The sequence below is a fragment of the Cydia splendana genome, chromosome 3 (genome assembly GCF_910591565.1).
Source record: "Cydia splendana chromosome 3, ilCydSple1.2, whole genome shotgun sequence".
In the NCBI taxonomy this organism is placed as follows: domain Eukaryota; kingdom Metazoa; phylum Arthropoda; class Insecta; order Lepidoptera; family Tortricidae; genus Cydia; species Cydia splendana.
Window position 1 is genome coordinate 13,027,662 of NC_085962.1, and position 15,139 is coordinate 13,042,800.

The window sequence follows — 15,139 nt, forward strand, 5'->3', positions numbered from 1 at the left end:
AGGAAAACCTATTAGAAATGTACAGTCAAGCGTGAGTCGGACTTAATTACAGTTTTTGATCCGACCCCTACGGATTTTTTAAAGAGATTTCACTCACGTTTCACATAAAAAATACATTGTTAACAGTGCCGGATTACTTAGAGTAGTAGTTTTCTTAGAGTAATTGGTGATAATTTTCTGATAAGATAATCATTTTAAATATTTAACGGTCTTACCTACTTACGAGTAATTGTAAGGTCAAATTAAAAATAATGTTTAAAAAAAAATGTTTAATTGAGAGCTAGCTCAAAGTTTTTTGTACTCGTCGACTTGTAACCAATAAGCAAAACAAGCACGTGCTTACGGCACCACGTTCAGGGGGGGCACCAAAATGCCAGGTTGAAAAAGGTGAACAAATTTTAAAATTAGGGACAGACACATCGTTTTTACCACACGATTTTTTTAGCTGTCCAAAAGCTAATTTGCAAAAATAATGGCGCGTAATTCTTTGGGAAACAATCGGACGCAGTAGAAGAGTCGTGATTACATGCATAGATTCGATTTCAACCCACTCTTTTGCGGTTCGGCGTTAGGTCTTATGCGAGGCCTTCTGCCTTACGGCAAAGTTGATCTTCTGCCTTAATTACACTTGGGCGTGGATCCAAATCCAAGCTTTCCTCTTTCGCAGCTGGGCCTACTGCCTTTCTCACACTTCGCCAATTCAATTCCAAGCTCTGCTTTCTTGCATATTTTATGCATGAAAAGAACCTCGCTGAGACCCTTAAATATCGAGCCCTATGCGAAGCTAGGCTGATAGAAAACTGTCCCATCCCTTCTCTGTATGAAATCCTGGATTCGCGCCTGGTTGGGACTAAAACTAAAATTGCGTTTTATATCGAAAAATTTTCGCGCTCGCTTCGCTCGCGTTTTCAATAACTTTATAAGGTATGATAAAGGTGACATTCAGGTGGCGACTGCAGCAACATTACTCTGTTGCAACGTTACTGCTGCAGTACTGTCAACTTCCGTGATAAAATGATGTGACTGATTTCCATACTAAAAGTAAAAATGTACAACTGTCTATCATATTGCGTTTTTATATCGAAAAATTTCCGCGCTCGCTTCGCTCGCGTTTCTATTACTTTCTAAGCTATGATAAAGGTGACATTCGGGTGGCGACTGCAACAGCATTAGGTACTCTGTTGCAACATTACTGCTGCGGCACTGTCAATTTTCGTGATAAAATGATGTGACTGATTTCCATTCTCAGCTGTAATGCGGCAATGAACTTCTCTCAATTTACCAAAAAATCAATGTAATCTTGATGACCCTAGGGAGGAGAGGGGGCACCTAGAAATGCTTAGGGCATCAAAATATCTTAATCCGGCACTGATTGTTAAAAATTGTGTAATATACGGAACCCTTGGAACGCGAGTCCGACTCGCACTTGGCCGGTTTTTTGTTACAATTATTATGCTGATAAAATACACCAAGTTTCGTAACTTTATCTCAACTACAAGGGGGTGTTCAACCACTTTGAAATTTTGTATGTTGTATGAAACCCAAAAAAAAGTAAGTATTTATTATTCAGAATTTTATTTAAGTAACTCTTTTCACACTATTTGCACATGTCATTTATAAGTTTTAAAGTAGAAAAACATTTTTATTTCTATTTTTTATAATTTTTCAAAAGAAAGAAATTTTTTGAATTTCACCTAAAAAAATCATAAAAATAGAAATAAAAATGTTTATTTACTTAATAACTTTTAAATCACACTTTCTAATAATGTCAAAACTACTACTTACATAAAAATCTAAAAAATAATAATTTGAAAAATTTCAAAGTGTTTGAGCAGGGTCCTTGTAGTTGAGATAAGATTATAAAACTTGGCGTATTTTGTCAATAATTATAATAAGTCTAACAAAATGAGGAGGTGCCGCCTCTTCTAGCTAGAGTTTGAATTTTTGCCATACAAACGTGAACCACCCTACCACAGATCGTGTATGTATGCCAAATGTATAGAAATAGACATACTTAGGATATTTATTTCTCCGGATTTAATCCCCTAAGTATACGCAATATAGACTGCAAACTGCAATTTACTACATACAGTTCAACGACTGATACGCGGACGAAGTCGCGGACAGAAACTAAGTGACTATATAAATCAATATTCGTACGTGTAACAAACACGAATAGAACTTATAAAGTTACATTACATTTTCATGTCGATAAATTTCCTTTTGCGTTCGTCTTGCTAGTTAAGCCCCTCATATTTACCGGTATTGATATCGCAACAGGCACCCAAGACGGCAATTACGCTACCATCGCTTTCCGCACATCGCTATACGAGGATGGAAGAGATACCTATATTTTTTTTCAATAGGTACTTATATTTATTTTTAACTCACAGATAATTTATACAGGTTTCACAAAGTAAATGTGGTGACCGCTGCCTTAAACACGATTTATTTAGTTATTAATTTTATATTGAAGGCGTGTATTGTTAACATTTGTTGTACCTAAGATATTTATTTTTAATACCTACATTTTATAACCTCGTAATAGAAGTTTAAAAAAGTATTAATTACTTATTTTGTACAGGATTTAATAACCTTAATTTTTACCCGCAAATCCGTCAAAAACATCGTGAGGAAACCGGACTTATCCCGATAAGGCTTAGCTTAGTTTAGTTTAGCAGCCCTCTACGTTGGAAGGTCAGATGGCAGTCGCTTTAGTAAAAACTAGTGCCTATTACCTACGTTAATTCTTGGGATTCGTTGTCAAGCGGACCCCAGGCTCTCATGAGCCGTGGCAAAAAATGCCGGGATAACGCGAGCAATTATTCTATCCATGAACTGCAGTTCCTTTCACTCGATTATGGATTTTTAACAGGTCAGCTTTATGGGACTAGGTTACTAAGATGGGTACAATATTGTTAGCTAGAAATAATACCTTTCCGCCGTCGCATAGAAAAATCCCACGTTACCTTTAGAATATTATTAGTACCTACTTATCGCTTCCAGCAGGGCCGAACATCGACATCGGTCGGCCCATGCCGCCGCGACAGCGACACAGCCGCGGAATTTCCCCCGAGCGCCATCCACAACAAGCCACAAGAAGAATAACCGCGAATGCAAAATGAAAATTATCATACAAATTCTCTTTCTTATATGAACCGGTATTACTGTCGCCCAATAAGTATGCAAAAATATGGAGTCGTCATTCTGTTGAAGCGAAAATACGGATCGGTGCGTGGAGGAGGTAATCTGCATTTGTTTTGTAAATAATCGGGCCGATTGTGCCCGGATTATTTAGATTATTTCGTTGGGGTAGTATTTCTATGGAAATGGAGATTAGATGTTTGTTTGGCCGTATCGTAGGTTTGAGTAGATTGCTTATATTCATTGTCCAGGCGCGTCAGATTTGGCCGACGAAATGAATGCGAGATGTATGTTGGTAATGTTTATTTATGAAAAAATGTGATTTAGTGACGTTAGATAATGTAATATGTATAAGGCCGAAATTATATTTGTTAGTAGCTACCGTAAACATCCGCTTACTAAGATAAACCAACATATAGGTACCTACTGTTGTATGAAAAGGCAGTAAAATAGTTATTTGTTTCACTCGTGGGCAAAGTTGTTGTTTAACCGCTCTTGCTAATATTGATGCCCGAGCAAGCGAAAGATTCCAAAATTGAACCACGAGCGTAGCGAGTGGTTCGAAAAATTGAATTTTGAGCGTTGCGAGGGTTTCAAAGCACGAGGGTTAAACAAAATTTGCCCCCAAGTGAAACACAAAATTTTTCACCACACCAACCAGAAGCAAATATTAAATGTAAAATATCAAACAAAATCAAATCCAAATGAATGTTATTAAATATTTATCACCCAAAATCATCATTTAAAAGTCAATTCTACCAGCAAACATAAGAAAACAACTCAAAATTTGCATTTGATTAGTTTGCCTCACATGTGAATAAAATGCAACTTTGCTATCAGTATTTAAAGTGCAAAGTAAGCCTTTCCGAGCTGGTGTGGTGAAAAGAATGTGCTTTATTATGAAATTAACTATTCTACATTTACATACCTATTAATTTTAACATTGAAAATGTTTATTAGACCGTTTTCGTGGGGGAGTGTATTAGTACCTATTACTTAATTCCCCTTTTCAGGGTCCATGTATGTAACCAAAATATGTAACATACTGGTATACAAATAAAGATTTCTAGGTAAATATATTTCCAAAAGTTATAAAGATTGACGAAAGGCAGTGATATTAAAAGATGCAGGGAGCGGAGCGGATCGTAGGGGTAGGTAGGTACTAGTATATTTTCGAAAATCAGTCCGTAACTTTTTTGGAAAATTCAAAATGGTGGAAAAAAACGACAAAATTTCCTATTTTTTCGAACAGAAAGTAGATTATTCTGAAAACAAAAGCCGATATCGAAAAAATGAAAAAACTTCCGAGACCAGGCAGATAGATTATTTTTTTAGTTTTTTTTCTTCCTCGCGTTATCGTGGCATTTTTTGCCACGGCTCATGAGAGCCTGGGGTCCGCTTGGCAACTATTCCCAAGAATTGGCGTAGGCACTAGTTTTTACGAAAGCGACTGCCGTCTGATCTTCACCCCAGAGGGTAAACTAAGCCTTATCGGGATTAGTCCGTTTTCCTCACGATGTTTACACACCTTTTTGCTACACTTGCTCATAAAGGAATTTGTTCTCCACAGACGTTCACGGTTATTAATAGCGTAATAGCTGATAGTTCTGCTGATAGTTACCTATCTTGTAATACACACGCTATTATTTGGTTAAAGAAAACAATTTTGTAAAAATAAGTATTTATTTTCTGAAAGTACAGAACTGAAATTATTACATTATTAGTGAACCGACTTACAGAATACAACATCAGTTATTTAATTAATAAAAACTTAACAATATATTATTTAGCTAAGAGCTTGAAATTAATACGATAAATGCATATTTTACCATTATCACAAAATAGGAAATTACATACATGTACCATGAATAGATATTGAGACTCACAATACATAAAATAGAACAGAATCACATTAGAATATGGAAAGAAATCTATTAGAAAAGTAACAGAACTTTGGTTTTGAACTAAATCTAAACTTACATCTATATTAGAGCCAAGTAGAAAAATATGGCAGTCATGATTATAAAAATACATGTAGTAAGTACTGTATATGAGATTGAGATTGCCAAAATGGAATGGATTATAATTTAGTAGTATTAAGAGGAAAGGGGACGGCCGTTTCTCCATACAAACGTAGTCCTTCCCCATTTTCCCCTGTGGATATTGACATTATGGAAAATATTTTTACAACATAATTGGATGTATACTAACCATAGCTATGTCCCTGCGTTTGACTTTTTCGATTGTTTTACTATGGTAAAAATTAGGAGCGAAAAACAGATTTCGTACAAATTTTTAAATGCTCCTCTAACTCTAAAAAATCAAACGTTTGGGCATAGATCTATACAACAAATTGTGTCAAAATATTTTCAATTATGTTAATATCCAGAGAGGAAAATGAGAACTACGTTTGTATGGAGAAACGGCCGTCCCCTTTCCTCTTAATACTACTAAATTCTACGTTTCTATGAAAAGGCGACTTCGCGCGGGTCCTCCACTTTCGTCTTAAGCGTATAGGAACAAGTTGCCCTTTTAACTGCCTTTTGAAATAATTTTAAGTATGTCTAAAACGTCATAGCACACAGTGACTCTTTGCAGCTACGTTGCAGCACTCCCCAAGCCAGAACGATGCCCGAAACATCAGCATAGATCCAATAAAGCAGTAAGTATTAGCTGCAAAAAACCGCTGCATTTGAAGTTGCTTGTACTTTAGTGTTTTTATTTAACATTTTATCCGTGAGATATAATGTTAATCATAATTATTAATCTTTCGTTTGCAAGTCTCAACACATCTACGATCACAATTTATTACGCAACACTGGATTTAAACAAATTTACTAATTGAAATTGGCACTTAAGTTATAGTATAGTGCCACTGTAAGTATATAAACATAATAACAGGCAATTAGTCGGATTAAATGGAATTTATAAACTGAAATAAATGTCATATACTAAGAAAAAGTGACCAAGGCCTCTAGTGCCCCAGGCTGGAATCGAACCAGCGTCCTCTGCTATCGTGGCAGGTGCCTAAGCCACTCGGCCACCGGGCCACAGCTGCATAGGTCAAATTTTCCAAGTATATGCACTTCTTACTGAAGGCTTATGGCGCCCCCTGGCCATCTCTAAGGTAGAACAGTATGGGTCGGACCTTCTAACTAGATCACTCATGTGATACCGAGTTAGCGAGAGAGATGGCGCTGAAAAGAAATATTTTTTGAAATGAATATTTTTCCGAAATAATTTAATTTGTTCAAATACTTTAGTGTTAAATGGAATTTTCCTAGAAATGTTACAATTTTATAATTTTTTAAGAAAAAAAAAATCACGCTTCTTCTGTACTGCTTCGCATTACCAACTTACCTAACGAGTAACTTACAGTTGTGCCAAATACATACCAAATTGACGATGTGGCTCTAGCGAAAAGATGTACAGATTTCATATAACTCGTATGAAACTTACACGCTTCACTAGCATTGTACTATTATGTATTATTAACCTATACAACCGGCACACAGAACCAGTATTTTGCACATTGAGTTGATGTTGTTTTGACAACAAACCATAGAAGCGGAGCGTGAGTCTCGCGACCTAAACGCGTACGTGCCATGAGTTTTACGGCGCTTACGACGTTTTGTTAGCGAGGTACAGGTTGCGATTGCGACAATTTCATTGTCGGGGCTTGTCTATAGTAATATCTCGACGGTCACTAGAGCCACAGTCAATATAATTTAGATCAGATACTGCAGACCGTTTCCAGGCCCTCGGTTGGGAGTAGGGACGGGCCTAGAACTCGTCGTGCCTGGCGAGCGCCTCGCCGAAGTCGGTGGCCTGCGAGCCGACGAACAGGTCGTACTTGTCCAGCACCTCGGGCTTGGAGAGACGCTCGTCGGCGTCGGCGTCCGCCTCGAACACCAGGTGGCGCGCCTCCGCCTCCGCGTGGTCGAACGACGGCGGCGCGATCCACTCCTTCACCTCGTCCGCGTCCATGTACCCGTCTTTGTCTGTGTCTCTGGAAAGACCAACGGCCGTCAATCGATCGCGCAATCTCGCTAATATTTACTTTTACAGTACATATGGTGCTACTTTCCCGCACTAGTGCGGCAATAAGCGCTTTCCGTGCCTATGTCGAAAATTTAAACAGCCATATGTACTGTAAAACGTTGTATTGTACGATACACGTCGAATAGGTAATTCGCAACTCGTGTCGATATAAAACACTCCGGTTGTGTTTTAATTTATCACCACTCGTTGCGAATTTCCTACTTTCCGCACTTGTATCGTAAATAACTATTTCTTTACCCGTTGCACATTGACAATCCTGTGTCAACGAATTGCGAACAATTACGACGTCAACGTCAGGCGAAAGAACGTTCTAGTTCTCTCTTGCCTGCACTGCACAGAATAGAAATGACCAACTGACCTGTAGCCTGCAAACTGCTCCCTCTCCTGTTTGACCCAGTCAGGCTCCTCCTCCTCGCCCTCCTCAGCCTGGTACATGTCGCCGATGTACTCATCCAAGGACACTTTGCCGTCCTATAACAAATAAAATACCGTACTTTAAAACGACATCATCAATGGCCACTGCATCCCTGACGCATGATTGTTGCAACGCTGTGTCAAGAGCGGTTGAGACGGCCAATGCATTTCCGCCTATGGCTATACAAGCCTATCGCTGCACGGCACTTCTAATCAACTACACGACTTGGAGATTTGCAAGGTCTAAGTGCGGTTTCAGACTAGCGTTTTAAAACACAAACGTGTAAGCTAGTTTGTAAAAACCAAATGTACGGAGATAAAATGCGCGTGTAAGCTCGTAACGAGAAAAATACGCTAGTCTGAAGCCATCCTAAATCACGGCTTAATGGGCATTTTCACTTAACTGTGTACCATTAACGGCCGGTTAGCAAATCCCATGAATTTTGTCAGGAATGTGACGGTTAGACGTTCCTGGAACACGACTTAAGTCGCTCTTTAAAGTACAAGTTAAAATGAAAACGCCCTTATGTCGTTACTATAGGATTTACGAATGGTCAGTTAACTCTTTACCAGGCTGAGGGATATATATTTCCCACATACGGTACCTACTTCAAACATGTGTTCTATTTTCAATAAGTAAGACTGACATTCGATTGTCATTTTTGAACTGTCCTGGTAAAGGGTTAACATTGTGGATAACGGTACGCACCTTGTCCTTGTCGATGTCCTCTAGCGTCTTCAGCACGACGATGTCCCGCATGTTGGGGTGGTCCTCGGGGTGCAGGAACGACGCGAACTCCGTGCGGTTCAGCGCGTCGTAGTAGTACCGATATATTTCCCACATACGCCACTTCAAACATGTGTTCTATTTTCATGTAAGACTGACATTCGATTGTCATTTTTTAACTGTCCTGGTAAAGGGTTAACATTGTGGATAACGGTACGCACCTTGTCCTTGTCGATGTCCTCTAGCGTCTCCAGCACGACGATGTCCCGCATGTTGGGGTGGTCCTCGGGGTGCAGGAACGACGCGAACTCCGTGCGGTTCAGCGCGTCGTAGTAGTACCGATATATTTCCCACATACGCCACTTCAAACATGTGTTCTATTTTCATGTAAGACTGACATTCGATTGTCATTTTTTAACTATCCTGGTAAAGGGTTAACATTGTGGATAACGGTACGCACCTTGTCCTTGTCGATGTCCTCTAGCGTCTCCAGCACGACGATGTCCCGCATGTTGGGGTGGTCCTCGGGGTGCAGGAACGACGCGAACTCCGTACGGTTCAGCGCGTCGTAGTAGTACCGATATATTTTCCACATACGGCACTTCAAACATATGTTCTATTTTCGATGAGTAAGACTGACATTCGATTGTTTTGACGACGGGTCTGGCCTAGTGGGTAGTGACCCTGCCTACGAAGCCGATGGTCCCGGGTTCGAATCCCGGTAAGGGCATTTATTTGTATGATGATACAGATATTTGTTCCTGAGTCATGGTTGTTTTCTACGTATTTAAGTATTTATATATTATATATATCGTTGTCTGAGTACCCACAACACAAGCCTTCTTGAGCTTACCGTGGGGCTTAGTCGATTTGTGTAAAAAATGTCCTATAATATTTATTATTTATTTATTTATTGTCATTTTTTAACTGTCCTGGTAAAGGGTTAACATTGTTGATAACAGTACGTAACTTGTCTTTGTCGATGTCCTCTAGCGTCTCCAGCACGACGATGTCCCGCATGTTGGGGTGGTCCTCGGGGTGCAGGAACGACGCGAACTCCGTGCGGTTCAGCGCGTCGTAGTAGTACCGATATATTTCCCACATACGCCACTTCAAACATGTGTTCTATTTTCATGTAAGACTGACATTCGATTGTCATTTTTGAACTGTCCTGGTAAAGGGTTAACATTGTGGATAACGGTACGCACCTTGTCCTTGTCGATGTCCTCTAGCGTCTCCAGCACGACGATGTCCCGCATGTTGGGGTGGTCCTCGGGGTGCAGGAACGACGCGAACTCCGTACGGTTCAGCGCGTCGTAGTAGTACCGATATATTTTCCACATACGGCACTTCAAACATATGTTCTATTTTCGATGAGTAAGACTGACATTCGATTGTTTTGACGACCGGTCTGGCCTAGTGGGTAGTGACCCTGCCTACGAAGCCGATGGTCCCGGGTTCGAATCCCGGTAAGGGCATTTATTTGTATGATGATACAGATATTTGTTCCTGAGTCATGGTTGTTTTCTATGTATTTAAGTATTTATATATTATATATATCGTTGTCTGAGTACCCACAACACAAGCCTTCTTGAGCTTACCGTGGGGCTTAGTCGATTTGTGTAAAAAATGTCCTATAATATTTATTATTTATTTATTTATTGTCATTTTTTAACTGTCCTGGTAAAGGGTTAACATTGTTGATAACGGTACGTAACTTGTCCTTGTCGATGTCCTCTAGCGTCTCCAGCACGACGATGTCCCGCATGTTGGGGTGGTCCTCGGGGTGCAGGAACGACGCGAACTCCGTGCGGTTCAGCGCGTCGTAGTAGTACCGATATATTTCCCACATACGGCACTTCAAATATGTGTTTTATTTTCATGTAAGACTGACATTCGATTGTCATTTTTGAACTGTCCTGGTAAAGGGTTAACATTGTGGATAACGGTACGCACCTTGTCCTTGTCGATGTCCTCTAGCGTCTCCAGCACGACGATGTCCCGCATGTTGGGGTGGTCCTCGGGGTGCAGGAACGACGCGAACTCCGTGCGGTTCAGCGCGTCGTCCGAATCCCCGTCTGAAATGTGGACAACTCACCCTTAAGTTTATTTTAATTTCTTACATTACTATGATTTCAAAGACATAACCTCGTAAGGCCCAAGATCCTAAGTAAAGTACTTATTCAGTTCGATGCAATTTAAATCATATCCAATTGGACCAGAGTTGCATTTGTTTTGTTTCGTTCAATTTTTATACAAAGCATAATCAACTCTATTTTTTACAGTATATGTTCAATATGCAGTGGCAAATTTTGGATTTTTCATTTCCATACAAATGGAAACTGGGCCTTAGGAGGATAATAGAATGAATGAATCAAAGAGCGTATTTTGACTTATTGACATTATTGGAAGGAATTAAGATTATCTGTTGACGCACCAGCGTAAGTCCAGCGCCTGCGGTCCCGCTTGCGCAGGTTGGAGTACGTGAAGCCTTCGCTGTTCGGTGCCGAGAGCTCCGCCGGCGACATTTCCTCCATGAACCCGTACACGTTTTTCTGGTACGTCTGAAATGATTAACCAGAGGCTCATACACGGCGACTACGAGGGGCTGGCGGCCCCGCCCCGCACGCTTCACACCCGCTGTGTTGCGTCACCCGGCGCCCGCGGACCATGGGAGTGTCACGTATGAATTTATAGACTTCGCCAACGCCCATAGTTCCGCCGTTTTTAAATATATATTTCCAAAAACTAAATCGATAAAAAAATCTATGATTTTTACGAGAATCGGTTGAAAATTGTGTCCTGGAGAGGCAAACATCCGGACAGACATACAAATACATTTTTGAACAAGCTGACAAAGAGACCTTCGTGCTCGCACGGTAAAATATGGCTGTTGGCAAGATAGAATGAGACTGTTTACAGCAAAAAAAAACGATTACCTACGCCCAAACAAACTGCCTGAATGCGTAGCATTTGTAGGCCTCCTCTAATACGATAATAAGTACTTCTTGGAGTTTTGATTTTACTACTAAGTACAACATTAATTTCATCAACATACCTCCCAAGGAATGGTCTCGGCACCCTGCGGGTTGTGCTGCCTCCAGTGGCGTTCCACATCCTCCTCGATGTACCGCTTCTGCGTGTACCGGATCCAGTCCTTCAGCTCCACGAGGGTCACGAACCCGTCACCGTCCACGTCTATCTTGTCTACGATCAGGCTGGAATCAGAACATTGACATTTTAACATTTATTCAAACACTACGAACAAATATAAGAACATTGGATTTGATAGTTTTTGTTTTTGCTTTGCAGGACCAAAAAGAAAGACCATGATACAGTGAAACCTGGATAGTTGAAATCTCAAGGGGCCAGCTATTTTCTGTCAATTAGAAGTAACTGGCCTGAGGCCTTACTACGGCCCTTCGCACACGGAGTGGTGGACACGCAACATAAATTGGTTGGTGTTCGGCTTTGCCAACTGTGACATAACCCACGCTCTCACAACTTGCACTGTGTGAAAGCACGAATTTAATATCAGTTTTGAACCACAGATAAATTATGACCTCAAAATACAGCGGCCATGCACTGTAGTTTTTCTAATTCATTCTATGACGATTAAAATGAATTTGCTATTTACAGCAACAGTAGTTCATTATTCATTATCCTACTCAAATATCCAGAGTAAAGATAATCTATCAACGTGCTTATCTCCGCGAGCGAGAAGATACGACAGATATGATTACAGAGAGGAAGAGAGAGAGAGTGGTCTTAAACGTCACACTTAAAATAAACATGTGCATCTTTGCCGGGCTTCTAAGAAAATTGCCGTTTATCCTTTAAATTGGAACAATAGGTTAACGACTCGGCGACGAAGTTTAGATAATGATGTCAGTTGGTTCAGCTGGTGTCAGTTCATTAAACCTTATTCGACTGTTTTAAAATTAAGCTGTTTGTAAAAACAATACTTACGGCATTATTTATTAACGCGCTACAAGCCTCAATTTGCTATTAATTGTTTGTCTTATTCAGTCATCCTGGCATAAGCCAGAAAAAAAAGAAAAGATAAAACATATAAGGAAGAGATAAAACATAAATTAACTAATTGAGGCTTGTCAAGTTTTTGTGAATAAGACAATTATGTGTTATGACAACATGAAATGTGTTTTAAATAAATAGATAAATAATTTTTTTTTTTTTTTCTCTGGCTTACTCCCTGCAATTTTGCACAGAGTGAACAAATAAATAAATATTATAGGACATTTTTACGCAAATTGACTAAGCCCCACCACGGGTAGCTCAAGAAAGCTTGTGTTGTGGGTACTCAGACAACGATATATATATAATATATAAATACTTACATACATAGAAAACAACCATGACTCAGGAACAAATATCTGTATCATCATACAAATAAATGCCCTCACCAGGATTCGAACTCGGAACCATCGGCTTCATAGGCAGGGTCACTACCCACTAGGCCAGACTGGTTGTCACTGGTTTTCCTACACAATCTAATAATACAGGCCTTGCTTATTTCTGTTTGCTTGGTAACAATTTTTTTCATATCTTCATCATTTCATGTCTATCAAATTAAACTTTGTAAATTTTCAGCATTCTGTACCCCTAGGAGTGGTAATCAGAACCAAATTATTAAGCTTGCGCTGTCCATCTATCTGTCTGTCTGTCTATCTCAGAAACTGGTATAGGATATAGATTGTTTTTCAGTGCGTTTGTCTATTCTCACTTTAACTACCAATAACAAAAACCAGTCAAGCAAGAGTTGGTCTTAAGGAAATGAAAACATTGTTAAAAATAGTCTGATGGTATGGAATCATGAAGAGCGCAAATCCAACTCTCATTTAGACATTTGTTAGAACAATATACAGTTATTTGCCTATTAAGCTTTGAAAATACAAGTAATCTTACCATTTTTAAATGCTGGAATTAAGTAATAAAAAAATATTACATGTAAATCACACAAATATGAAAAAAATCTTTCAAAATACCAACAAGTTAATAATAATAATTCAGACTATATACGTCCCACTGCTAGGCACAGGCCTCCTCTCATGCGCGAGAGGGCTTGGGCTATAGGTGTATGTGAACTTGTGAAGTCCCCAATCCGCATTGGGCTAGTGGGGGACCAACAAGTTAATGTAACATAATTCCCAAATAAAAATAAACATACCCAAGTCTCCTTTTGCTCTCTTCTGGGGGCAACTGATCAAAGGTCTTGGCCTGGTCCTCTCCAAGGAATGCCTCATGGTCGAACTGCTTGTTGTGATGTTCATTCTTAAAGTGCTCCGCATCTGAGAGCTTGTCCATCATCCGTTTGGTGTCCTCTGGTACCCCGGCACATGCTGCCGTCACGGCCAGCAGCACAAATAGGGAGGTCAGCATTTTAACTGGAATTTTAAGATAATAACTCTTCTATTATTGATTACTACTTCTTTTGTATTACCAGAACTGACTTCTCAGTTATTTTGGCATAATAAACTTTAAAAAGTTTAATGAATAATTTTTATTATAAAACTTTTTTATTTTTTTTATATTATAAGACAAGTTATAGAATATTATAGGACTTGAAATTATAAAAACCAAAAATACATGTTACTTTACATTTCAAAATGTTAATGTAATTGTACTTAGATGCAATTAAAGATCTCTATCTCTAAAACTTAACATATGTCTTTATTTTCAGCACTATAATTCTACTACAAACACAAACCACTTCCATTCAACTTTATGGCAATATTCAATGTATCAAGCACCAAAAGGGTTTGTTTTAGTAAGTATATATTGAGTAAGTACACACCTGGTGTACCTGGTCTTCAAAAAGCTGGAAGGTTTTACTTATAAATGCACATTAAAACAAAATAAATAATTTTGTTTGAATTTGTGAACTCAATATATTAATGAATAACCAAATCGAAAACAGTTACCACAATCAAACAATTATTTGCTTCTAGACTTTTACACCCACCTAATTTGCTAAATTATGATTGATGCTGCTTTTAAATTCAAATGCTCCAGAATACTTGCCTGTAAACTGAAATTGCCACGTCAATGCAGGCCACGTAGCAACGTCCAACTATCCCGTTCCGTTTCCGCTAGATGAGACAATAAACAGCCGGCGAGGGCGGCGTTGAGTAGGATATTATCGGGAGATGAGGATGCCAATCGTGCAGACTTGAGATAAAAGCTCGTTCAGTACAGATATATTTTGTTTAAACAAAATGTCAAAATAAAACGTTTTAGTGTTTCCTAACAAGCCAAATTCAACAATACCGCAAGAAACAATATATTTTTTGTGTACTGTTTAGTATTTCAATATTTGTTATTAATTTGTAGTGCAAGTTTTAAAAAACTATGACATTTCTAAATTTATAAATGTGTATTAAACGTATAGTATTTGAACGTGGTTGTGGATGCTTCTGTCAAACCGAGTGCTGCCAGCAGTGCATAATTCCCCTAAATTAAAGGAAAAGGAGCATGATAATTCTTTAATTTTATTATCATGACCTTTATCGTTGATTCCTATTCCTAAATGAGTATATTTGCTTTCTACGAAGTAAAAAGTGCATTTTAGAGTACGTATGTATTATTTGTATTAACTCTTTATTGACCAGTATAAGTAAATACACAAATATGTTACATTGCACATTGCACTGCTCTGAGAGCAGTACAGAGGCAAAGATGCCAAAGAGGCAAGGTGCAACAAAGGAAAACCATGATGGAACTTATGGCAACATTAGTATACCATAGACATAGGTGTTGTTCTCATGCATTTTG

At 39.0% G+C, this 15,139-nt stretch overlaps 1 protein-coding gene across 1 annotated transcript; it reads right to left on the minus strand.

The window, feature by feature from the left end:
- Window positions 1-4,972: 4,972 nt before the first annotated feature.
- Window positions 4,973-14,507, minus strand: LOC134789387 (calumenin-B). Its single transcript, XM_063760019.1, has 7 exons — window positions 14,386-14,507; window positions 13,536-13,752; window positions 11,406-11,565; window positions 10,785-10,911; window positions 10,304-10,425; window positions 7,565-7,677; window positions 4,973-7,153 (listed from the first exon to the last, which is right to left on the minus strand). The coding sequence occupies exons 2-7, from the start codon at window positions 13,745-13,747 to the stop codon at window positions 6,928-6,930; spliced, it is 960 nt and encodes a 319-aa protein (XP_063616089.1). The 5' UTR covers window positions 13,748-13,752; window positions 14,386-14,507; the 3' UTR covers window positions 4,973-6,927.
- Window positions 14,508-15,139: the final 632 nt, after the last annotated feature.